Here is a 24967-nt window from a genome sequence, read left to right as displayed (position 1 = left end):
ACATCTCATATATAGCTGGTCATTGATGAGACAATAATTCTCATATTTAGTGTGTTGGGAAACATCTTTGTTCACTCGCTCCCCCATTTTCAAGTAATGCACAATCGGCATTCTCCAATCATTCTTCTTCTCAATCACGAAAACCTGCGCTGCTATTTCCCTTTTGGGTTCAAACAAAAGTGTTATTTCCTCGCTCCAAGGTTGCTCAACTGTGCTTGCTACTTTTGCCAAAAGGTCTGCCTTGTTGTTTGCTTCTCTTGGTATTTTTCATATTTCAAATCCTTCAAATTTCTTTTTGATCTCTTGAATTTTATCATAATAGGCCTTCATTCGTTCATCCTTGATTTCATACTCTCCTAGGAATTGCTGCACTACCAACTGGGAGTCAGTACTGGGCTGCCCTTAATACTGCTTCGTATTCAGCTTCATTATTTGATAATTTGTCCCCAAATTTCACAGCAAACTGGTAGATCTCCTCTTCAGGTGATATGATGTATATACCCACTTCACATCTTTCTTTGGTTACGGACCCGTCCACCTTTGTTGTCCATGGCCCTCTCATCGGCTACCGGGTTGTTTCTTGAATAAAGTCTGCGAGTGCTTGGGCCTTGATGGCGGTGTGACGAGCCCAAGTTTTGTGCTTTTTTTTCTTTATTGTGTCTAGGTTTAGATCGAGTCTTTGTGTGTATTTTTGCTTGTTTTTGTATATGGGAGGACACTTATTTGGCAAGGTCTCGTAGATTCTATAATGGGCAAAATGAAGCAAATCTGATGAGAAAATAGAAGGCGCTTCAATGATCAAGTCTAACGAAGTCTATAGGTTGGATGCAATCCAAAGATCGAGAGTCACATTTGCTGACCTGTTGGGCATGATGTTGATCGAGTAGGTAGCACCGCTCAGAGGAGGAGTTGTATTGCGTCCTTGACAGTTGGAGCTATTTCTGGGAGAGAGTGTTATAGCTAAGGCTATTTGCCACTGACCAAGAGGTTGGCCTGACTTACGCTCGGAAATCAGCATCCACCATGAGAGGTACCAAGGGCACGAGGAGGGGCAGGATGAAGACATGAATGATGAACATGGAAGCAATCCATCATGACCAGACGTCCAGGGCTAGAAGCTGACGTGGCAGATCAGGTGCATGAAAGAATATGCGCGGAAATATTCATTTTCCCATGCGCTGAGCGGATTTGATGAAAGCTTGAAGATATGCACGGATCAAAGGGTGGAGTTTTATCAAAGGTAGAGTCCTTGCACTTATGAACTCTATCTCGGGCAGAAGAAGAACACTCTAGCCGGAGTTGAACTCTCCAAAACCCTAGCTGCGTGTTGGCCTTTGCCCACGCCTAGATCCCTATATATATCTGTTCTCATTTTATTTTGAAGGAGCGAAGAGTGTGTGCACGAACTAAGGAGTAGGGCGAGTACCAAAAACAATCTTTATATTTTCTGCATTTAGTTTATGTTTATGTTTAAGTCCTGGTTCGGGCAAGATGTTTAATTTATGCTTTATGTTAGCAGAATAACATCCTGCTCATTTTTCCCTTATTAAGTAAGTTTACTTTAATTTATTTATTTTCATGTCTTATTTATCTTTTGTTTTTGCAATTTACTTTATGTCTAGCTAAGTTTATAAATTTGGGCAAGGTATAGATGATGTGAATATGAACTTATAAACTCATGAGGTTAATTGTGTGCTTAAATAATTGCATGTTGTGTTCCTCAAGTGTTGGACATTATAACCAAATGTCTAATTTGACTTGATTAGATAGCAGGCCATTAATTAATTGAGTAGACTTAGATCACCAATAAATCAAGATTATAGGGTGTGTACGATCACTGTGCGTCTTGAGAGTATTTGCGGGCACGGAAGGTTGAAGCAGACTACGGTCTGCCTAAGTTCAATATCGGGTCTATCTAGGTCTAAATGTTTTTCAGTTTAATTTCATGCTCTGAGGTGTCTTATTGCATGGTTAGGTCGAGATGGTTTAATGGTATAGGGTGTCCCTTATCTTAAACACACTTAATGATAGATTTTCTTAGATGATAGAAGTGCACGTGACAAGTGAGAATGGGGGCATAGGCCATTGGTAAGTTATAACCGGTAGACACAATATTGTAATGAATATCTTGACCAATGAGCGAGTGTAAGAGATTATCCACAGATTCGACGTCTTGATCAGATTTCCTTTTATTATTGATATTTATGTTCAGCGTTTTCAGTTTATTTAGTTATTTCAAGTCGAGTTGAGTTTAGTCCCGAGAGGTGTCTCGTGACCAGGACGATAGTCCACCCCCACCTTTTATTTTTATTTTTATTCGTGACAAGAGACAAGCTGCACCAACTCCATGTGGGATCGACCCTTGCTTACCATTAGGCACTACGCCTGTTATTGGCAAGGTTATAAATTTATTTGTACGTTGACCAATACGACAACTTCGATTAAAACTCGAAGTATGGTCGCGTCACGGTGCGTGGTTCAAATTCTACTTCGTATTCCCCCAGCTTTATTGCCCATTTTACCATCTTTCCAGCTAAATGGGGTGTATTGGGTTGAGATTATGTAGGATTTTAAAAGATTTCGAAAGTCTGGGTGTATTCAATTCAGACTTTTAAAAGTCCTTTAAAATTCAGAGGTATTCAATCCTGATTTTTTAAAGTCTTTTAAAATCCAGAGGTATTCAAACCAGACTTTTTAAAGTCTTTTAAAATCAGGTGGTATTCAACATTTCATGGATTTTAATAATCCATGGATTCTGATGGATTTGTCAAAAAAAAAATACAAAGGACGAAATCCGAGCTTCAGACTTGAAATTTCAATGGATTCCTCTAAACTCCACGCGACTCCACGTGGAGTCTATGGATTTCGAAAGTCCTTTAAAATCCTATAGAATCCCAATCCTATACACCCCCATAAGTTTGGTCTTTCCAAGATTTGTTTGAAAGGGAGTGCGGTTCTCACAATGACCTTATGCGATAAAAAAAATATGGTCTTAACTTCCGTGCTGTGATCATTATGGCATACGCCGCCTTTTCAATTTCGGTGTATTTTAGCTTCGCTCCCTGAATGATCTTACTAACACAGTAAATTGGTCTTTGTTGTTGGCCCTCCTCCCTTAATAATACCGAACTCATGGATTTTGTTCCTATGAAAATGTACAAATATAGTGGCTCATTTGGTGCGGGCTTCGTCAGCACTGGTAACTTGGTCAAATAAGCTTTGAGATCTTGGAAAGCTTGTTGACATTCATCGCTCCATTCAAAACGACTTCTTTTTCTTAAGATGTGGAAAAAATGGAGACTCATTTCTGCCGAGTGTGAGATGAATCTGCCCAGCGCAGTTATCCTTCCATTGAGTGTTTGGATTTTCTTGACGTTACGCGGTGCTTTCATGTTCAAGATAACTTTAACCTTTTAGTGTTGACCTCAATCCCTTCTGGTGTGACTATGTAACCTAGGAATTTTCCTGACCGGACTCTGAATGTGCATTTTGCTTGGTTAAGCATGAGTTTATTTCTCCGAATGTCCGAGAAAATTTCTTCCAAGTCTGTTATATGTGTGTTGGCCTTGACACTTCGTACTAGCATGTCATCAACATAGACTGAGATGTTTCGCTTGAGCTGGTCTTTGAATATTCGATCCATCATGCGTTGATAAGTAGCGCTAGCATTCTTGAGACCAAATGGCATACTAAGTCAGGCAAACACTCCTGCGCAGACAGCAAAAACTGTTTTGATCACATCCTCTTGGTGCATTTTCACTTGATGATACCCTTGGTAAGCACCCTTCATTGATAATAACTCAATAAGCATACTCTTTGTTTTCGGGACTGCTATCTCCACCCATCATTTTGTTTGAGAAAAACTGCTCTTTGCCGAAATTATAAGGATCAGCTGAAGATTGAAGTTTGGAAAGGATTCATTGTGTTCTTCATGTTCAAGGCAGAATAGATGTTCTCTCTCTTTCGTTGAAGGTTCTCCCGCCTGTTTGGGTTTCATCCGGCCGTTAATAACTTGCAGATGGTTGTGCATTTTTGGAGCTCTGGCTGACCCTCCATCCTTCATCCTCTCGTACTGAAATTCACGTCGGAGGTATGCTTATCCATCGGGTCTTCCCTCTCCCTCATCGTCTTCATCCGCCTGTTTTCTACTTGCCGATGATCTCCATTCAATGGAAGTACATCAGAGCTCAGGCTGACCCCCATTCTCATCCCTCTCGCCGTGATACTTCAAGCGGGAAGTGCCATGCTTCACTTCGGGTCGGCCATCTCCATTCATCGTTTTTGTAAGAGATAAACTGTTATTTGCCGTCAATCACAAGGATTTGCAGAAGATTGAAATAGCCGTAGAATCTTTTTCCGACAGTTCACCCAGTATTTCATGTCACCGGAGAAGTCTTGCTCTACCTACGAGTCTGGCCATCCTTCTTTCCGACGTGTTCTCCCACTGTTGGCTACGCAATGGGTGGCCGGAACTTTCTCAAACGGCAGCAGACAAGGCAATCCATGCATTGATTGGAAAATTCAAAAATGGGCGGCTGTGGGCGGCAGCAGACATTGAATTAAATTCAATACCTTGATTAGCCAAAAAGTGGGCGGCGGTGTTAAGGCAGCAGACAAGGTATTCAAAGCTTTGTCTTGGAAATGCCTTGGATAACCAAGAAGTGGGCGGCTGTGGGCGGCAACAGACAATGAATTCATATCAATGCCTTGGTAAACCGAAAAGTGGGCGGCTGTGGGAGGCAGCCGACAAATTATTCAAACCAATGCCTTGGTTAACCAAAAAGATGGCTGTGGACGGCAACAATGAAGGAACTCAAAGCATTAGCAGCTTACACATCAAAGAGCCTTATGGTACACGTGGACTGCCCTTGCTCGGCTGAAATTTCTAGGCAACCGCTTCGGCAGTTTGCACTTTCGAGAACCACACAGTGCGCACGCTCTCCCCTCGCTCGACCATCGGGCCGTATCCTTTGCGGCACGTTTGTTTCGTATGTTTGAGACTGTAAACTTCATGTATCTTTTTATGGCACCGTCCAAATGCAAAGGATGTGTCAAGTATGTACTTTGCTATCCTTTTTGGATTAGCTTTATCTTTCGTCCCCTGTTCTCACTTGAGACTTGGTGACTTGTACTCCCTTGGGTATGCCCAAGTTATTTTTGTAACCCTTTTTTTCGTTATTTATATATTTTCGTATTTTCATAAAAAAAAAAATAACTCACAGCCCGATGTAGCATCCACAAGCTGGTCTATTCGTGGTAATCGGTAACAGTCCTTGGGGCAAGCGGCATTAAGATCCCTATAGTCCACGCACATTCTCTACCATCACAGCATTGGATACCGAATCCGGATATTGTATTTTCACAATGTGTCCCACGTCCAATAGCCCCTGCACTTGCTCTCTAACGCCAAAGTGTCTTTTGTTTGTTTGACTGGTTTAGCTTTTGGGTCCATATTCAAATGGTGTTCTGCTAGACTCCGGTCGTTACCCTTCAAGTCTATCGTACTAAATGCAAATATATCTGTGTTCCTGCGCATGCAACCTATCATATTCTTTTGTAACTCAGGTGTCATTTCGGCCCCAATCTTCATCGTGAAACCTTCTCTGTCTGGGTACAGGTCGATGAGCAGGCAAGTATCGTTAGTGGTAACCAATGTTTGTTTTTCAGCTCCTTGGGTTAACACCGCAATCTCTTCCCTCTCTGGTGCAGTGGTCGTAACCACTCACACTTTCCCGCGCTTCATAGTGTCAGCCCTATCTGTGTTCCTTTCTCTTTTCTGCCCTGCATGTTGAGTCAATACACGCATATGGCATTCCTTAGAAGTAGCTTGGTTACCCCACATTTTCCCAATTCGCCCACCATCAATAGGGAACTTTATTTTCAAGTAAAGTGTAGAGACAACTACCTTAAAGTTATTCAGTGTTGGTCGTCCTAGAATGATATTGTATGAGGGCCTCGGCGCGTCAATTATTAAAAATTTGATCATCCCGGTCTTGCTTTCATTCGCGCGCCCCATGGTGACTGGTAATTCTATCGTTCCTATCGGCATTACCGATTCTCCTGAGAACCCATACAAAGGCGCGTTCGTAGGCTCAATGGTATCTTTGAGACCCATAGTTGTTCAATATTCTAAATACAGTATATTGGCTATGCTGCCGGAATCTACGAATATCTGATGGATTAAACAACTTGCTACTTCCGCTGTGAATACAAGTGCATCATCATGTGGATACAGAAGAGGCTTGATGTCTTCAGGTCCAAACGATATGGCGGGTTCTTTGGCTGCGCTGTCAACCGCCATCAATGTTTGAACATAGCTCCCAGTTTTGACTGCTCTGCTATTTGTTTTTTTGCTCTATTGGACGTAGGAGCGTCGTTCTTCTCAATTATCATATGTACTTCGCGCCTGTGTGGGAGCCGTGGGGGCGGTTCCTGTCTTTGTTCTTCATTGTGTCTATAACCTGCACCGTCACGCCACTCTTCATTCCTCTCGCTCCTCTCTCTTTCATTGCGATCATGATTGTTAGTATCATTACGCTGCTCTTGATGCGTACCTCCCTGAAGTCTATCAACAAACCTGTCCAGTAGGCCATTTCTGACCAAAATTTCTAGTTGATGCTTGAGATGTCCACAATGTTCTGTAAGATGACCATAAGCTTTTTGGTATTCACATAGCGAGTTGTTTCTTCCTGGCTTCGGATTGCCTTGAGTATAGCCCCATGGAGCTCGAAAGTAACGCTCGTCTTTGATAATGTGGAATATTTCATCCACGGGTCTATTTAAAGGGGTCCATTTATAGAGGTCATCCCCACCCTCTTCTTGTTTTTCACCCTGGGTAACTTTGGGTGATTGAATCTGTGTTTCCACAACCATAGCCGGTATTCTTGGTGGTAGCCCTTTGAATGGTGCTTTAGGGTAGTGTCCATCATTCTGTTATGTGCTGCTATCGGTTCTCCTCGACCGATGTCTCTCAGACTCTGCCTTCCTCGCCGCCTTGGCATCATCTAATTGTAAATACCCCAGTAAGAGAGCCATGATATCATCAAACTCCCGTGGGGACGCTATTTGCAATGCATCAAATAATGGTCCCGGCTTTAGCCCATTCACAAACTCGTATCCCTTGATTTGTGATTCCGCCTCAGGTACATCCAGTGTTGTTATGTTAAACCGGGCCACATATTCCCTCAATGTTTCATGGGGTTCCTATGTTATGTCCATCAATAGCATATTCTCTCAGCCTTCTTGGAACTAGCAAATTGTCTCATAAACATGAGATACAAATCCTCAAACGAATTAATAGAGTCACGCTTCAAATTACGGAACCAGCGCTGGGCAACTCCCGAAAGAGTAGTCAAAAATCTTGCACTTGACACCTTCGGTGTATTGATGCAGCAAGATTAATCCTTTGAACCGTGCCATGTGTATTTTTGGATCCGTCGTCCCATCGTAATCCAATGATATCGGCTTGTAGTTACGAGGTAGCACCTCTAACAAGATTTCGTCAGAAAAGGGGCTTTGATTAAGCCAGGGTATTGGGCGATTTGTGATGATATTCCATTCATTTCTCCTTGACGTAACCCCTCATTTACCCATGCTTCGGTGTCATTTTTTAGGCTCATCCATTTGATCCATCAGTAACTGCTCTTCCTGATCTGAGACGTCGTCTTGCTCCTCCTGTGTCTTCTCTTTCAGTATAGTTTCCAAACTTTTTAGTTGGCTCTTTAGGAAGGATACCTTTTCTTTCAATTTAGTATTTTCCCTTTTATTTCCAAGTTAAGGTATGGAGTAGTTCCGCTGGTTGAGTGACCCACATCCTCGAGCTCCACACTTTGAGTAACAAACCTTTATTTTTTCCCTTCCCCGCATCTGTGTTTTCCATCCCTTGCAGCGCAAGTGAGGTTTCTCTTGGGTTCCATGACTCGTGTTGGATTGACGGTAGTCTCTTGTCTTTCTTGTGTAATCTGTTCTTCCCATCTAGGCACTGGTGGAGCTATTGGTGTGAGTAGAACCCCCATCATTTGACGCATCAATGCGTAATTGAACATAGCCATCATCTGTTCCGTCATGGTGACGTTGATCAATCTTGGTGCCGGAAAAGATACCATATTCCCCTGTGCAGGCAGTTCAGCGGGGGTCTGCGCAGGTGTCGAGATCGTTACATTCACTCCTGGTAAAAGACTATTACTAACATTAGCATTAGCGGTAGTAAATCTCGGTGGCGTGAGTTCATAAAAGTTTATTCCATGTGTTGAAGAAGTTCCCTTATTCTTGGGCCCGATATTTCCTTCTACGCTGTCAAAGTCCTTGGCGAGATCCCGATTGAGATTAGTGATGTCCATGTTCCGTACCTGAGTATATAAAATCATGAGATAAAAGTGTATAATAAGTATGCCCACGCTGAGTGATCTTTCTCATCCAAATATGCTTTGTAGATAAGAAAGCCTATAGAGATCCATAAACAACGGCCCATAATCATATTTCCAAATCAATAGTACGGCTTGGTGAGGATAAAAATGATATGTAAAAGATTCCTCCATATAAATGTTCATAGATGATCCTTGATTTTACTGGGAATAAACCTAAAAAACCCGTTAAATCAAACCATAATCCTCCGCAATTTTCTAAAATTCCAAAACCATTCATAGACCCAACCGACCCTCTCATTTTAAATCGTTGATTATAACCATTCTCACAAAAAAACAAACGTTAGCAAGTAAACAGGGGAAAAGATTAATCTCAAATTTAACACTTCGAACTATTAAAAACACACATCAAATAATCAAGTTTGTCATATCATCAAGAACTACTAAACGTATGTTCTTCGTAAAACATGTTATAGGTTTATTACTACCATAAATGTGAGAAACATCAAATTTATAAACATAAATCACTAACTGATGCGTTCGTGAATAATTTCTATAATAAAAGCTAGATAATCGTAGATAAAATAGTAAAATAGTAGAGATTTTATTGATGGAGAAGAGTTCCCAATACAAATGGAGAGTTAGAATGAATGAATCCCTTTCCTCCTTACACATATGAGCCCTATTTATGGAATACGAATAAACCTAAGGGCTTTGGGCCCTTTAGGCCCCTAAGGCCCATTAGCCCGAATTCCTCTAATACTGCTCTATAGTCTGGAGTTGAGCTATCAGAGCTGGTGAACTCCAGAGTTGGTGTATGCCCGAGCTAGTGTGCGCCAGAGCTGGAAGGCAGAGCTGAGCTGAGCCAAGCCGAGAGTCAAGTCGATGATCCTGTACCAAATATCAGAAATATCCATAATAACAATAGTAATAATAATGATCAAAAATAGAATTATTCCCGGTATGTAGTGCACAGAGCTGATGCATATTTTACTCCTCATCAGCTACTCCCCCCCCAGTCTAGTTGAACCGGGTCTTCTTCGTGTTCAACTGGTGAGGTGTTGTGTAGAGTCAGCGTTGTGCTGCTCTCTTAAGTAGAATCCAAGTATTAGAGCCCTGCTAATTATCAACACAAAAATATTCCAACCCCTTCGTCCCACGCATAAATGTAAGGTTGGAAGTCCCTATTATACCAAACTGTCCTAGGCCTGGTTGTTAAGTGCCCTATTATATTAAGGATTCCTGTGAATAAGCACGAGATTGTTGCGTTCCATCCTTTCAAAGAAACCCAGAAATAGTTAAGGACTGGCGACCCTAGATACATGACCAGCTTCATGTCTTCATTCCCGCAAAGCTGGGAGACAACGCAATTTTTGATAACGAGCTAGTGTTGAAATACCAACCTAGATGACTCTGAATTTGCAAAGCAAAGTAAGACACGATTAGCAAAAAAAAACCAACCATAGTTGATCCCAAAATCAACAGAATTAGTCCCAAACTGAAGCAAAATAGTCGTCTTGACATGAACCAATTCTAGCAAAGTTAGTCCCAAATGATCAAAGCATTAACTCGGAAAATATCATGCCAACAAATAGATGGATGAATCAATCTAATGCAGAAAGTTCGACAAAGTAAAAAAAAAGGGATAGCTAACTTAGCTTTTATTCATGGTGATGTTCGTCCTTGATTTAAATCTTTGCCGACCATGTCTAATGTTGCATATTGGAAGCCTTTTCCCGAAAATCCCTTTGTATAATGATTAGCAATCAGTCCACTAAGGTGGAACAATATAATGGTATGCACAACTGTCATATGACTAGGCGTTTGCAGCCTTGTCTCCCATAAATAGCCGTTATGCGTTTTCAAATTTGTGGGGTGACATATTTTCAGCCCTGTCTTCTGATTCATTTTCTTATTTCTTGTTTTAATTTTTTAAAATTCCTAGACGGATACGTGGCCCACTCTATGACCCTCATACCCACAAAGCAAGTAAATGCTAAAGTGTTGGAGTAATTAGTTATCTTGGTAGTCGAAGAAACGCAAGGTTGGTCGCCCGTTGCGCCCAGAAGCTCCACCCAGGGCTGTTGTCATCCTTATCAGCCACAAAGCTAAGCAGTCATGGGATTTTCAGCAGCAAGCGAGATGTTGCAAGACCCGTCATGATGGCCTTGGATTCACAAAGCAGAAATTAGAACCGAATCAATCCGTTAATGATAATAATAAGAAAAATAATTTATCCCCAGATCAACACAATGTTGATTCTAATAGCTCGCGCCTAAGGCAGCTCTAAGACTTGGTGCTCGCAGCTAAGGCAGCTTCTAAAACTTAATGCTCGCGGCTAAGGCAACTCTAGGAGCTCGCGGCTTAGGCAGCTTCTAAATCTTAATGCTCGCGGCTAAGGCAACTCTGGGGGCTCCCGGCTTAGGCAGCTTCTAAATTCTAAGTGCTCGCGCTACTGCCAGCATTGGGATCCAGTGTAGGCAGCTGCCAGCGCTAAGCTAGCTCTAGGAGCTCGAACTTAAGCAGCATCTAAAAAATTTAACCCTCCTAATGCCCGCGCTAAGGCAGCTCTGGGAGCTCGCGCTTAGGAAGCTTCTAAGTCCTAAGTGCTCGCTCTACTACCAGCATTGGGATCCGGTGTAGGCAACTGCCCGCGCTAAGCCAGCTCTGGGAGCTCGAACTTAGTCAGCTCTACCCCCTATTACAGCCGTGTCAACGAACACTCCCTTCCCTTAGATTTTAAATTTTTTATCCCTAAAAATAGGATATGAGAGATGACAGGGGTATATACCCCCTACTCCCCCCCAGTGTCGTGCGCATACTTTAGAAGTCAAGTACGATTGTAATACAGCCCTGTAACCTGTAGGAAATGAAAGAAGACCAGAGAAAGAAGTATTATCCCAAAACCAAGAATCTCATTTCGTTTGATTTGGTATTTCATTTAACCTCTCCCCTTTCTAGTGATATGTGAACTATTGCCAAGAATATATCATAGATGCAAGAAAAAATATGTCACAAAATAAGAGAGTTCAACTCGTGTTTCAATCCCATCACATATGCAAAAGTTGTGCAACTTCCAAGACAAGGTTATAATTATAAATCCTATCGAGATCATATATAAATCAAGATTTTGCCCCAATGATGAAGTAGAATATTTCTCAATTCCCTATCATGCTTACATGCTTCGATCAGATTATGAAGTCACAAATTTTAGTTCTGCGAAGTACCTGAGTCACCCCTGACTAGTGGATTACCTTTCCTTGTCATGGTGTTTACCATTTTTATTCAAAGATTTTCCCAAATCTGCGTACCCTGTGCTGCACGAACTCCCTTGGGTTGAATTCCCATTAATCATGTTAGCAGCTGCCCCTTTAATAACTTTGTTGCCAATCAACCGTCCAAAGCCCTCACTTGGGCACTGGTAAAGAGATCGTGACCCCGTCAACCTGGAACTCCCTCGAAGAAAGTGCATAGCTGGTATTCCCTATTGCACCGAGATATCCAGACAAGGCTGGGAATGTTGCACCCGAGCAGTCCGAACAGGGTTGGAACTTGGAAATCCTATCGAGAGGACCCGAACAGGGCTGTCGTGCCCCCACTCGCGACACAACGGGGTGAGCGCTGGGCTGGACATAATTCCATTACCTACCATCCAAGGCTGTCAAGCCGACCCCGAAGCTGAATATGTGAGCAATATAGCGATGTTGCCTCGATCTTTGAAAGACGATCGCGTTCTACTCCCGAGTAAGTTTACTTTAGTCTCTTCTCCTCCATTGGAGGAAAGTATCCCACTAGCTACCATCCCCGCTTACAGAGCATTCAGCCCCCAATGATCAAGTCAATACCAAAATACAAACCGAGGCGATGATCTTGGCTGCAGATTTACCTTGGCGAAGCAACTTCATCTTGGAATCCGAGATACAAACGTAGTAGCGTTCCCTTTGAGGTGGGTGTAACAGTAATGACAAGTGATATCCCTCTTTTATACAGCTTTGCTCTGAATGCAGCCTCCATCATGAATATGATCAGCAGCCTTGTTACCATGAAATCAGAGTCTTTCTGCTCCAACCCCGCAAGAGATTTTCAAGAAATAGCTTCAAGCATGGCTTGAAGTCTGCGAGAATAAATGGTACAGGGCTGGAAGTTAACTCTATAATTGGAACTCAAGTCCCCCATCGTGCAGGGCTGTCTCAATGTTCTCCCCACGAAATAAGTGCAGGGCAGTTAGTCTTACTGCGTTAAGACGGAGCTGTGATACGTCTCGAGCAGGGCTGTCATGTGCCCCGAGAAGTCCCGAGCAGGGCTGATAGTCCCCTGTCGCGCCAAGAAAAACTCGAGCAGGGCTGTTGGTCAGACTTGGTGCCCATAACGGAGTTAATTCCCCGTTAAGTCGGAGTGGTTAATTGGAGGAAATTAAGGACTTCAGGGGTTTAGTTGAACCAACTTCAACTATAGGAATCTATACGTGATAAGGGGCCTCTAATACCCGATCGGGTATACCCGATACCCGATTTTTAGACCACCCTAATACCCGAACCCGACCCGATACCCTAATTTTTCGGGTATCGGGTACCCTATACCCGATTTTTTCGGGTCGGGTAGTCGGGTACCCGATACCCGATACCCTATCTTCCCACCCCTACCTCTATGTTAGGGGCTTTTTTGATATTCAACCATTTAGAAGCTTATAAAATAATTAATAATTTAATTAAAATATAAACTTAATCTATGAGGAATTAATAAGGCTAAGTAACTCTCATTTAGAAAATAACTAGTACGCCCTCCCGTGCGATGCACGGATCGAGACTAATTTATAATTTAAAAAGTTACTATATAATATCAAAATATCATCATTTATGAGTTGAATTAATTGATCATAATTTTTTTATTAATTTAAATATTATTTATTTGAAATAGTAACAATATTATCAACTCAGTGCATAAACTTAATGAGTATTGTATAATAATAATTAGATTATAAAAAAATAGAACTACGATGATAATAACAAAAGTTTAGGTTATTTTATATATAAATCAATTAGTATATACATATTACAATAGCCATTTATTTTATTTATAATTAACAATAAAATAGTTACTATATCATTTAATTACTCCAACACTATATCAAAATTTAGCATGCTGTTGAAAATGTTGAATAAAAACTAAAAAATGTAAAGTATATTTAAAGTTTCATTTTAAATATATATAAATGTGAATATGATATTAGGTTTAATTGAGAAAATATAATTATAAATATGTTTATATAAATAAATAAATAAATCATACGCAAACATAATTACAATCAAATAAATTTAAACTATATAAGAAATTCTAATCGTTTATATAAATAACTAATTATTCATCCATAAATTTATATTAAAATTAATACAAATTCAACTTTTAAAAACTTATAACTTATAGGGGTAATTGCCTGTAAATTCCTAACGTTTACACGGAATTGGTTTTTGCACCTTTTTTTTATTTTTCTTCTTTTAAATACCTAACCTTTAGTTTTTGTCTGGAATTTGTCCGGTGACCGGTTTTTACTGACACCGGCACCGGAAATGCCACTGTGGCAGCTGGAATTGATGAGGTGGCAGCCGGAAATTAACATGGTGGCACTTTTGTGACATATGAAAAAAATATCTAAAGAAATTTAAAATAAAAAATACATGTGGAAAGAAAATTAAAAAGAAAAAGAAAAAGAAAAGGAAACCCCCCCCCCAATCGTCTTTTCCGTTTTCCCCCTTCCCCCCACCCCAAACCGATCACCGACGCCGCTCCCTGCCACCTCCACCGCCGCCACCTCCCCTTCCCCCACCCTCTGCCATCACCACCACCGTCGCCCCCTCGCCTTTCCTCACCCTCCACCGCCACTCCCAAACAGAAGCACACAATTTGAGGGAGAAGAGTCGAGCCCCCTCTGTTTTCTTCGAATCCAAGCTCTGAAATCCGAAATTCAGCGTCTGAGTTTTTAAAATTATGCAATTTTATGGTGAATTCGAATTTTTGGTTTTCTAAGTTTTTGGATTTTGGATATGTTGGTGCGGGCGGCGGAGAGGGAGTTGTGCTGGTGTGGAGGGAGAGAGGCGGAGGCGGAGGTGCCTCTGTTGAGGGGGAAGTGGCGGTGCCGAGGTGGGGGTCAGATTTGGGGATTTAGGGCTTTGGGTTGTAGTGCCGAGATGGGGTTTGAGGGAGAGACGATGGCGGCGGCTTCGCCGCTGCTGTCGCCGAAATTTCAGAGAGGGGAGGGGGAGGAGAAGGCCGGCGAGGTCTGGAGAGGTGGAGGGGTTGTGGCAGGCTGCGGCGGGATCTGGGGTTGGGGAGGGGGGCACCGGGATCTGGGGATGGGGGAGGGGCTGGCGGGATTTTGGGGGAGGGGAGGGGTAGACGGGGTCTGGGGAGGGGGAGGCCGACGGGTCTAGGGAGGGGGAAGGTGCTGCCGGCGCCGGCGGGGGGGGGGGGTTAGGGTTTGGGAGGTGGGAGAATGGAGAAGATGATGATGTGGATGTTTTCTTTATCATTTTTTTTTATTTTTTTTCCACATGTCCTAAATTTGCTTAGGTGTCACTTTCCGGCTGCCACTGCATCGATTCCGGCTGCCACCTTGTAATTTCCGGCGCCGGTGTCAGTAAAAACCGGTCACCGGACAAATTCCAGACAAAAACTAAAGGTTAGGTATTTAAAAGAAGAAAAATAAAAAAAAGGTGCATAAACCAATTTCGTGTAAACGTTAGGAATTTACAGGCAATTACCCCTAACTTATAAATCTCATTAGCAATAATTTCATTAAAAAATATTATAACTAAAAACTTTGTAAACAAAAGTACAAAAACTGATATATATATATATATATATATGTATATATAACAAAAATATGGAAAAAGAAATACAATTAATGTATAAAAGTAAAGAAAATAGAAAAAAAAAATCATATATTCCTGGAAGATGGGTGAGAGATTTTTTTTACTTTGATCATCAATATATTGGGGTTGTAAATCCAATTCAAACAAATATTAAATTATGTTATTTGATTTGATATTTATAAATATATAAGTGTGTGTATATATATAATTCTATAAAATGGTGAGTTGTGCTACCAGTTCCTTGTCGGCTAGCAGACAAATTGAAGAGTGGAGCCTCATTTGGAAAGCTCCTGCTACATTCAAGGCGATCACAACAGCTTGGAAAGTGTTGAAAGGGAGAGTTCCTACTTGTGACAATCTTCGCAAGCGACAAGTAATTTTCCAGGATTCGGAGGAGCTTTGTGTCTTCTGCAAAGGGGCAGATGAAACCATCGACCACCTTTTCTTCGAATGCCAGGAAACCGATGAAATTTGGAACCATATTTTACGATGGGTGGGGAAACAATCAGCTAGACATCATAAGGCGAAAGAGCATCTGTTGGCTTTTGTTAACCTTGGAAACAAGAAGGACACTCCTTTTCTTCTCGGAGTTTGGATTTGTACGATTTGGTGCCTTTGGAAAGGGAGAAATGAATGTAAATTCAATCAAGGTACGTGGAGCAAAGAGAGAATGACAGCGGAGATCAAGAACAGGCTTTGGGGGTGGAGGACAGCTTTCAAGGTGTCTTCCTCTCCTCTAGATTTCAGGCGGTGGTTTGTTGCGGTGAACTTGGATGGATAGTTTATGCTTTTGAGGCTTTCTGTTTTTGGGTCTTGAGACCCGTTTTTCCTTCTCCTTTTTTTTTTTTTTTATGTTTTTGTACTCTGTTTTTGCTCTGGGTACTGCTGGTACCTCTTTCTATTTAATTTCCTTTGCCTGATCAAAAAAAAAATATAATTCTATATTCACAATTGTAAAAAAAATGAATTTTATATTAAAATAGAGGCCCAAAATAACTTTTGTTTTAAAGCCCAATCTTTTACTACAAGTCCATCGTGAAAAAGGGTAGAATTCGCAGGTCATAGAAATCAATTAGGTCATACTATTAGATGACAAATTTATGAATTTAATACAGCCTCTCTCGTCTCCCTCTTCTCCAGAACTTCTCCATATATCCCTTCATCCTTCAACTCCGGCGACTACTCGTCGCTGCGACTCAGACGCAGCTGTTAGTGAATAAATTCAGGCCAGAACTTCTCAGACTCAGACGTCGCTGCGAAATTCACGCCATAACTTCTCCATCTATTCTCTCTCTCTCTCCTCTCTCTCCCTTAAGCAGCCGCGCCGCCGCCCCTTTTCCCCGGCGAATCGTTGCTGGAGACCACCTCCACTCCAGCTTCCACCGCTCGCCCCCCAAACATCTCCGTTCCGCCGCCGTCTATTTCTAGTCAATCGAATTTCTTTCACTTCCGTTTCCTATCAATTTTTCTTCAAGCCATGTCGGAATCGGGCACCACACATCCGACGCAGGGTCCGATAGCTTATCGAATTTCACTTTGTTTATGTGACACTGGTTTATTGTTGCTGGATTCGATTTGTTCTTTCTTTTTCCCTGATTGATTTTATGCATTTTGTAGACATCGCGGATGATATCAAGGCTCTGCAGCTCGATTCAGCTGGTATGTTGTATTTCTTTCTTCTTTTTCCCTTTTCTGGATAGTTCTTTTAGCATTTGATATGTCTGTGATCTTTAGATTTCTGTAACCTGCTTTATGATGCATATCAAGAGCTGTTCTTGTGGTTGTTATTAATGTTAAAGGTAGTACTTATGATGCCGGTTGTTTTTGTTTGTGAATTCTTGCCGAATGTTAGCAGAGGATACTATGATGGCTAACGCAGAAGAAGCATGATATAGTTGTAAATCCTGATACTGATGGAGGTAGATAGTGGCGAACATGAATTTGTGGTTTAAAGACAGCTGTTAATATTAATGAGTTATTTGCACTTGGCATGGCTTGTTAACAAATCTATTATGTTAAAATCCATGACTTAGTAACAGCCTTCTTTGATACTTCTTTTTGGTTACTGGTTGTGGTATGCAAATGTAAATGTGTAACTTGTTTTTATTTTTTGATCTTTCTATTGGGTCCCATTGGCGATTGCTAGCAGAGGATACTGTGATGGCTAACACAGAAGATGTAAAGCCTGATGTAGTTGTAAATCATGACAAAACGGACGTAGGTATGGAGGGATTACTTAAGATATCCATAATGGTTATAAATTGAAGGCTAGTCAGATATGTAGCTTTAAGAACTTAAGCTCAGAAAAATACATCACTCTTATTGATGTCTTACTCTCTCGCTTTATGTTGCTTAATTTTCGTTGATAGCTACAGAAGATGTTGTGATGGCTAATTCAGAAGATGGGAAGCATGATACAGTTTTGAATCCTGATAAAACAGATGGAGGTAGGTGGACCTGCTGCTAGTAGTTAATTGGTTGAATTCTGCACTCATAAGTGCACAATGGTTGTCTGATTAGCTTACATACTCCTGATGCTTAAGATTCTGCAAGTCTACCTCTTGTGGCACACATGGGATCATTTTGTACTGCTTTTGGGTTCAGCATATGTTGAGTTGTAATTCTTGTCATGGTAGTTTGTGAAAATTGGTAACTGGTAAGTATAGGATGTTAAACTATTGCCTTATTGAATTGATTGATCTGTAGGAGGAAACTAGCATGTTGGTATTCATTTCTGTAATCCATTAATTTATCTTTTTATCCCGCCAACCTCACCTTGAAATTAGGTACTGCTCATATTGTACTAGTTGGTCTACTCAGTCCTTCCAAATTTGTTACAAGTTGTTTTCTCTTGGTTCTTTTCTTAAAGCTTTTGTTTATGGATTTGTTTTTCCATTTTCCTTTATCCAGTGAAAGATAAGGAAAGCATTCCTCCAGATGATATTGATGATGTGGATGAACCGAAAAAGAGACACTTGAATGTTGTATTCATTGGTCACGTTGGTAAGAGAATTTCCTTGAAAGTCTCAATTTATATTCTGTTCCCCCTTAACTGAATGCTGTCATATGGAGTTCTACATTTCAAGAAAGAAAAATGAAGTTTACATCTGAATTAGTTCTATACTCAGAAGTTAATGAGAACTTAGCATCTATGCATCATGCCTTAATGTAAGTATTGGCCTAGCGGTAGGAGGTTAATGCCCAAGACCTAAGGTCTTCGGTTTGAGTCCTCCGTTGCGCGGTCTTTGAATTTCTTTATTTACTTATGTAATTTATCAAAAAAAAAAGAAAGTATTGTGTTTAATAAAAAACTATTTTAGGGAAAAGAACGCTGATAATGGATCTGTAGTTCCTTGTCAACGGATATACAAAGGATGCTCAGAACTATAATACTCCCTAAAGTAATTGGGTTATCATGTCAGTTCTTTGAACTTGGTGTTCTTTGTGGATATCCTTCTATGATAAGGGAGTTTTCTCTTTAGTTTCCATTATTGCTTACAATGGATTATTCAGTTAATGTTCATTATTTGTAACTTTTATTTCCCATATCTGAGTTGTATCAGTAATATGTATTATATGGGAAAAATGGATGCTTTCTTTCCCCATTTCCGTGGATGGTAGCTGTTACTCTCCATAAACATGGTGTCAAGTTTCCGCTTCTCCTAGATTGAGTAAGGGCAACAAAAAAGAGAATATTAAACTAATTAAGGCTTAAGAATCTGAATTCAGAAGTTTCTATAAAGTAACTGTAGATATCATGTGGCAGTATCTTATCAGAAGTTTTGACATGTTCTGCAGATGCCGGGAAGTCTACAATTGGAGGGCAAATTCTATATCTTAGTGGGCAAGTTGATGAGCGCACAATACAAAAGTATGAGAAAGAAGCTAAGGACAAAAGTAGGGAGAGTTGGTAAGTAACTGGAGTCGAAGTATTTAAACCAGTGCATTTGTCTCACATGTGTGATCTGATTTATTTTTCATGCAGAGAGATGTAAGTCATGAAGTCCTTTTCATTGAATGCATGTGGATTATATGTGTGTTTCAATTTTTTCTGGTCATGATCTTGACGGTCTTAAAAATCATGGCTTATTCGGTTGTTTCCTACTAAGCCTTTTGTTCTGAAATTGTTAGGTATATGGCTTATATCATGGACACAAATGAAGAAGAGAGGGTTAAGGTATGTATCTGTGGTTTTGGCTGTTTTAACAGTTACCCTGCCAGCTATGTTTTTCTTTCAATAACTTACAGTGCATCTGCTGAGCCCGTGCATGATTTTTTCCCCAATATATAGGGGAAAACAGTTGAGGTTGGAAGAGCCCACTTTGAGACAGAAACCACAAGGTTTACAATATTAGATGCCCCGGTAATCCTTAAGTCTCATAAATTATTACTCTTTTCCTTAATAAAAAAATGTGAAATATTTAGATGATACTGACAAGTGACAACAACAATCATATATGTTACATCTCTTTGGTGCTATTTTTCCTTCTAAGTTGATAGATTTTCAGAAATAGGGGCTCTTTATGCTGATATTGTGTAGTGTTACTTATATATTCAGTGAACAAGTTGGAATTATGGGGCAAGATAAGTTTTTTAATTTTGTAAAAGTGTTCATTCAGTTTGGTTTTGGCAACATATTGTCATTTTCTTCATCTTACCACCAGTTTTAGATGAAGATATATCTCCATTTCATTGAATATGCATGTTTTCCTCCAAGACTTGCTTACCTTGAGATAACAAATACTTCCATTCACTCATTCAATAAAAGGTCAATAGCTATGTGTATAGCGATGTTGTACTCTATTTATTACATTCTTGGAAATACATAGTTAGCTGTAGGGTCAATTTGTAAAAACTTGTCATGTACCTATTACCTAAGGCTAAGTATGTTTGGAAGGTAGCCCTTTATTTCTGGTATTCTGCTGCCTCGGCAAGAGGTCCTTTAACTTTTAATCTCCAGGGTCACAAAAGCTATGTGCCCAACATGATCAGTGGAGCATCTCAAGCAGATATAGGTGTACTAGTAAGTAATGCTTCACTGTGTCATAATTTTGTACAAGGTGGTATTTGTGATTCCGTGTAGTCTTTATACTAATATATGTTGTCTCATCTATATTCCTAGGTTATTTCAGCTCGAAAGGGAGAATTTGAAACTGGTTATGAGAGAGGTGGACAGACACGTGAACATGTCCAACTAGCAAAAACCTTGGGAGTCTCTAAGCTTCTCGTTGTCGTCAACAAAATGGACGAGCCTACTGTGAAATGGTCAAAAGAGAGGTGGTTTTAGTGGTCTTGATGATTCTCTTGTTTGTCCCTATTATACTTGTATCTAACCTGCTTATGTTATGTTTTATCTTTCAGATTTGATGAGATTGAGTCAAAAATGACTACATTTTTAAAATCCTCAGGTTATAATGTGAAAAAAGGTAAAAATTTGCAGTAAATTCCGATCTTAATTTTGCTAATTTACCATTGGAAGTTTATGTGGTTCTATATGTGAAAGTCTGCTTCTCATTTACCGTTCTTGTTTCTCCATTCTAATTTAATTTTGTATGGGTGAAATATATAATTTGGCAGATGTTCAGTTTCTCCCAATATCTGGTCTTATGGGGACAAATATGAAGACTAGAATGGGCAAAGATATATGTCCTTGGTGGGATGGTAGATGCCTTTTTGAAGCTCTTGATGCTATTGAAGTTCCGCCACGTGATCCCCAAGGTCCTTTCAGGTAAAATAGGAGTTTTAGTTACTCTCCTCTAACTTTCTTAACGTACATGACTTGACTTTAAATATAGATGAAGTGGTACTTTTATTTATAAAATCTTTCTCACTTTGGTAGAATGCCGATTATTGACAAATTTAAGGACATGGGAACTGTTGTCATGGGGAAAATAGAATCTGGAACTGTCCGTGAAGCCGACACTTTGGTAGTCATGCCTAATAAGGTGCCTTTTCAAATGCAAATTTTCGTATTCTCGTACATCAGATATATGATCTTTTTCTGTAGTTTGTAGTTATGAACTGTATATGTGCCAGGTACAAGTTAAAGTTCTTGCCATCTTCTGTGATGAAAATAGAGTGAGGCGTGCTGGACCTGGTGAAAATTTGCGTGTCAGGTTGTCGGGGATTGAAGAGGAGGATATTATCGGGGGTTTTGTTCTGAGTAGCATTGGTGAGTTTTTTGGTTTAATTTCCTGTCATTCTCTTCCTTTCTAGTCTTGGTTTATATTAGGTGTTCCTGTTCTTTATTAAACATCAGTACCCTAATCTAGTTTGGACTGGGTTAAGCTATCAGACCTGTGGCAAGCTATTGTACTGGAAAGACAATTTTCTGGATTTGAATATATGATTTTATATGAACTGGTGTATGCTTTGAAATGCATCATCACATTTACATGAATTTGATCTTATTGGTGAATTAAAACACTGAAGTCTAGTGTTGATTAGCATTTAGGTTATAGTAATAACATTATACTCCCTCCGTCCCAATATTGTTGGCCACATTTCCTTTTTGGTCTGTCCCATTATTGTTGGCCACTTTCCTAAAAAGGAAACATTTAATTTAATTAAACTCAATTAATTAATTTCTACTTCAACCTAAACCCTCTTAAATATACACACACACACACACAAACACACACACACCCACACTCAGCCGCCCCCCCCCCCCCCTACCACCACCGCCCCTCCCCAGTACGACCGCCGTCTTTGCTCGCCGGCGAGCCAGCCGCCGGCGTCGAGCTCCTTCACGACGGCATCATCCCTCTCCCTCGTCTTTTCTCTGTCCCTCTCTCTCTTCGTCGGACGCCTTCTCTCTTCTCTCTCCCCAACCACGGCGACGCCCTTTTCCCAGCCACGGCGCCGCCCTTCTCTCACAGCAACCAGTCGCCGGCCTCGGTTTTTTTTTTTTTTTTTGGTTTCTGGTTTTTGGGCGGATGATGACGGATTTGGAGGCTAGGGCTTTTGATGGGCGTCGAAGCTCTAGTGAGGAAGAAGGCGGAGGTCGCGATTTGAAGGTCTAGGGCTCCGATTGGGTTTTTTTTTTTGGTTTCTGGTTTCTGGGCGGAGGATGGCGGATTTGGAGGCTAGGGCTTTTGATGGGCGTCGAAGCTCTAGTGAGGAAGAAGGCGGAGGTCGCGATTCGGAGGTCTAGGGCTCCGATTGGGTTGTCTCTGTTTTTTTTTTTTTGGTTTCTGGTTTTTGGGCATCGAAACTCTGGTGAGGAAGAAGGCGTAGGTGATGCGACAGTGAGGAAGAAGGCGGAGGAAGGCAGAGGTGATTCAACGATGTGAAGGCGAAGTCTGGTTTGGGTGAGGGGTAGAATTAGGGGGTGGTTCATCTGTCGCCGGTCGCCGGAGAGTTGCCGGCACATTTGTGGTGATTGCTGGGAGATTTGCTAATTAAGCAATTAAGATAAACAAAAAGTCATTTAAAAATATAAACCACTCAATTAAAACATAACACTCAATTTCTTAATCTCCGTGCCGAAAAGAATGTGGCCAACAATATTGGGACGGAGGGAGTATTTTTTTGGAATGTACAAACTTTGGCTTGCTGTTTCTGTCCAACTAAAATCAATGTCATTTTCTTTTGACAGCAAGACCAGTAGCTGCTGTATCTGAGTTTCTTGCCCAACTGTCAATTTTGGAGTTGCTCGACAATGTACTCCTTACATTCTATTCATTCATTTCTCTTGCTTCCTTTTTTTGTTTTCTTGATCTATGTGCTGTTAACTGCTTATTATGCGTTTCATCCTCAGGCAATTTTTTGTGCTGGGTACAAGGCTGTCCTACATATCCATGCTGTGGTGGAAGAGTGTGAGATTGTTGAGTTGACTCAGCAGATTGATCCCAAAACCAGAAAACGTTTGAAAAAGAAACCACTTTTTGTTAAGAAAGGCGCTGTTGTGGAATGCCGTGTTCAGGTATTACACTTTCAGCTGGTGTTTCCTAATTATATTCATGTGTCTTTTTCTAGCATAAACCACATCAGAGATATTGAATTTATGCCACCCAATGATTTTTAGTAAAAAATCAATAAAAAATAAAAATACAAGTTTTTGAGAGAAAATCCCTACAAATATGCTAGCTGCTGCCCCTAGATTTTTGTCCATTTCCCAAATGAAACCTGAATTGCATATTATTGATGCTAGTATTCCTGTTATCTATTTTTTTGTCAATATGTCATATGCATCTGTATTTTGTTTGTATGGTCACTACTAACCGACTAGATGATTTCCTTCTAAAATATTTTTGTTTTAGCATTATGGGGGACTTCTGTGTCAAAACTAAAATTTGCTTTTAAATCATTCTCTGCATAGGTGAACAACATGATTTGCATTGAGAAGTACTCGGAATTTCCACAGCTTGGGCGGTTTACTCTTCGCACTGAAGGTTAGTGTTGCATTATGTATTGCTTCCTGGACTGCAAACTGTCTCTTTTTAAAAAATAAATTAATTAAAAACTAACATTTTTAACAGGGAAAACTGTTGCTGTGGGGAAGGTAACTGGGCTGACTTCAAGTGAGAGCGCCTAAACAATTTTGTCTTGAGAGGTGGGTATTTCCACCTTGTTTAATGTCATGTTACACTGCAGCTTCATGTTTGCTGATACTGCCATATCATGTATGGGCTTGTAGCTCCAATACATTTTGTTGTCAGCAGCCATCCATATTTTTTGAATTGTGGACTCCTGTAAGCTATTAAAGTGTTTACTTGAGACATTCTCGCCAGCTCAAGAAGACTAGTTATTGGGGTTGGATTGGTTGTGTGGCTTATAATTCATACACTACTTGAATATACATGCTTAGACTATTCGAGAGGTCATTATTAGTTACTCGTGAGCTGTGATGTTACTCTTGATTTAATATGAAATCTTGGTGTACGTAACTATATTATCGTAGTTTGCAACGCCTGACTCATTTTTTTCTGGTTAGGTGGTTGATTTCAGAACTCAGATGAAAAGAGAGAACACGGAAAGCACCTGGTCATAAGACCTAGTATCATATCCTTCAAATGATTTGAGGGTGATTAGAAGATTGACGACGGTTGTTTCTGGTTGCTCTCTTCAGGTGCTTTGCCATTAATTTGGTTTATATACAAAATCTATAAGATGTGGCTCAGTTGTAAGTTTGTGCGACTACTGTATTTCTCCAAGAGTCCTCTTCATAGACTGAGGTGTATATGATCGTAATATTTGTTTCACATTGGTGCTCATTGTAGCTTTGCTCGATTTACAGTTTCGATATATACAGTATGTGCTCTTGTCTAATACTACTATATTATACTTGCTTCAAACTTGCCTCAACAATTTTCTGTTTTCTGTTTTCATTTATTCTACTTTTACCCTATGTTTGAAAGCAATCAACCTTTTGCTTCTTTTTATTGGAAGAGGAATCGAAACTAGCGTAGGAAATTTGTATGTGTTGTGTGTTAAGGTTGGAATATTCAAAGTTATTACTACTATGTTTATTTTTTAGCTTTGATGTCTATATATGTTACACTATGGTATTAATCTGGCTATTCACACATTTATTTCTTTGTGCATTACTTAGAACTTGCGATTTTAGGTCTTATAGAAGATAAAAGTTAATTGCTTTCGAACATAGGTAAGTAGCAAATACACCCCTAATGTTTATATAAAAAGAAAAAAATAGGCCCCTTACGCTTTAAATGGGGCAAATAAGTCTTTTTTTGTTTAAAAATTGTGAATGATAGGGATTTATTTGCTTTAATT

At 40.3% G+C, this 24967-nt stretch overlaps 2 protein-coding genes across 7 annotated transcripts; both read left to right on the top strand.

Moving 5' to 3' along the window:
- The first annotated feature begins 15449 nt into the window (after positions 1 to 15449).
- LOC131025720 (uncharacterized) lies at positions 15450 to 16013 on the top strand. Its single transcript, XM_057955512.1, has one exon. It carries the CDS (start codon positions 15450 to 15452, stop codon positions 16011 to 16013), a length of 564 nt encoding a protein of 187 aa, XP_057811495.1.
- A 256-nt stretch (positions 16014 to 16269) lies between these two features.
- LOC131024278 (uncharacterized) lies at positions 16270 to 24528 on the top strand. Of its 6 annotated transcripts, none has more exons than XM_057953796.1 (19): positions 16270 to 16743; positions 16850 to 16891; positions 17382 to 17453; positions 17608 to 17679; positions 18143 to 18235; positions 19031 to 19142; positions 19364 to 19409; positions 19524 to 19595; positions 20193 to 20255; positions 20355 to 20509; positions 20594 to 20658; positions 20810 to 20960; positions 21072 to 21177; positions 21269 to 21404; positions 22830 to 22894; positions 22992 to 23156; positions 23553 to 23625; positions 23713 to 23786; positions 24168 to 24528. In XM_057953796.1, exons 1-18 carry the CDS (start codon positions 16710 to 16712, stop codon positions 23766 to 23768), a joined length of 1578 nt encoding a protein of 525 aa, XP_057809779.1. In that variant the 5' UTR covers positions 16270 to 16709; the 3' UTR covers positions 23769 to 23786; positions 24168 to 24528. The 6 variants fall into 6 exon arrangements, with proteins under 6 accessions (XP_057809779.1, XP_057809777.1, XP_057809778.1 ...); XM_057953794.1 differs by having other exon boundaries at positions 17602 to 17679; XM_057953795.1 differs by having other exon boundaries at positions 17379 to 17453.
- Positions 24529 to 24967: the final 439 nt, after the last annotated feature.

Source organism: Salvia miltiorrhiza, chromosome 5 (genome assembly GCF_028751815.1).
Source record: "Salvia miltiorrhiza cultivar Shanhuang (shh) chromosome 5, IMPLAD_Smil_shh, whole genome shotgun sequence".
NCBI lineage: Eukaryota > Viridiplantae > Streptophyta > Magnoliopsida > Lamiales > Lamiaceae > Salvia > Salvia miltiorrhiza.
This window is presented reverse-complemented; position numbering and strand designations above follow the sequence as displayed.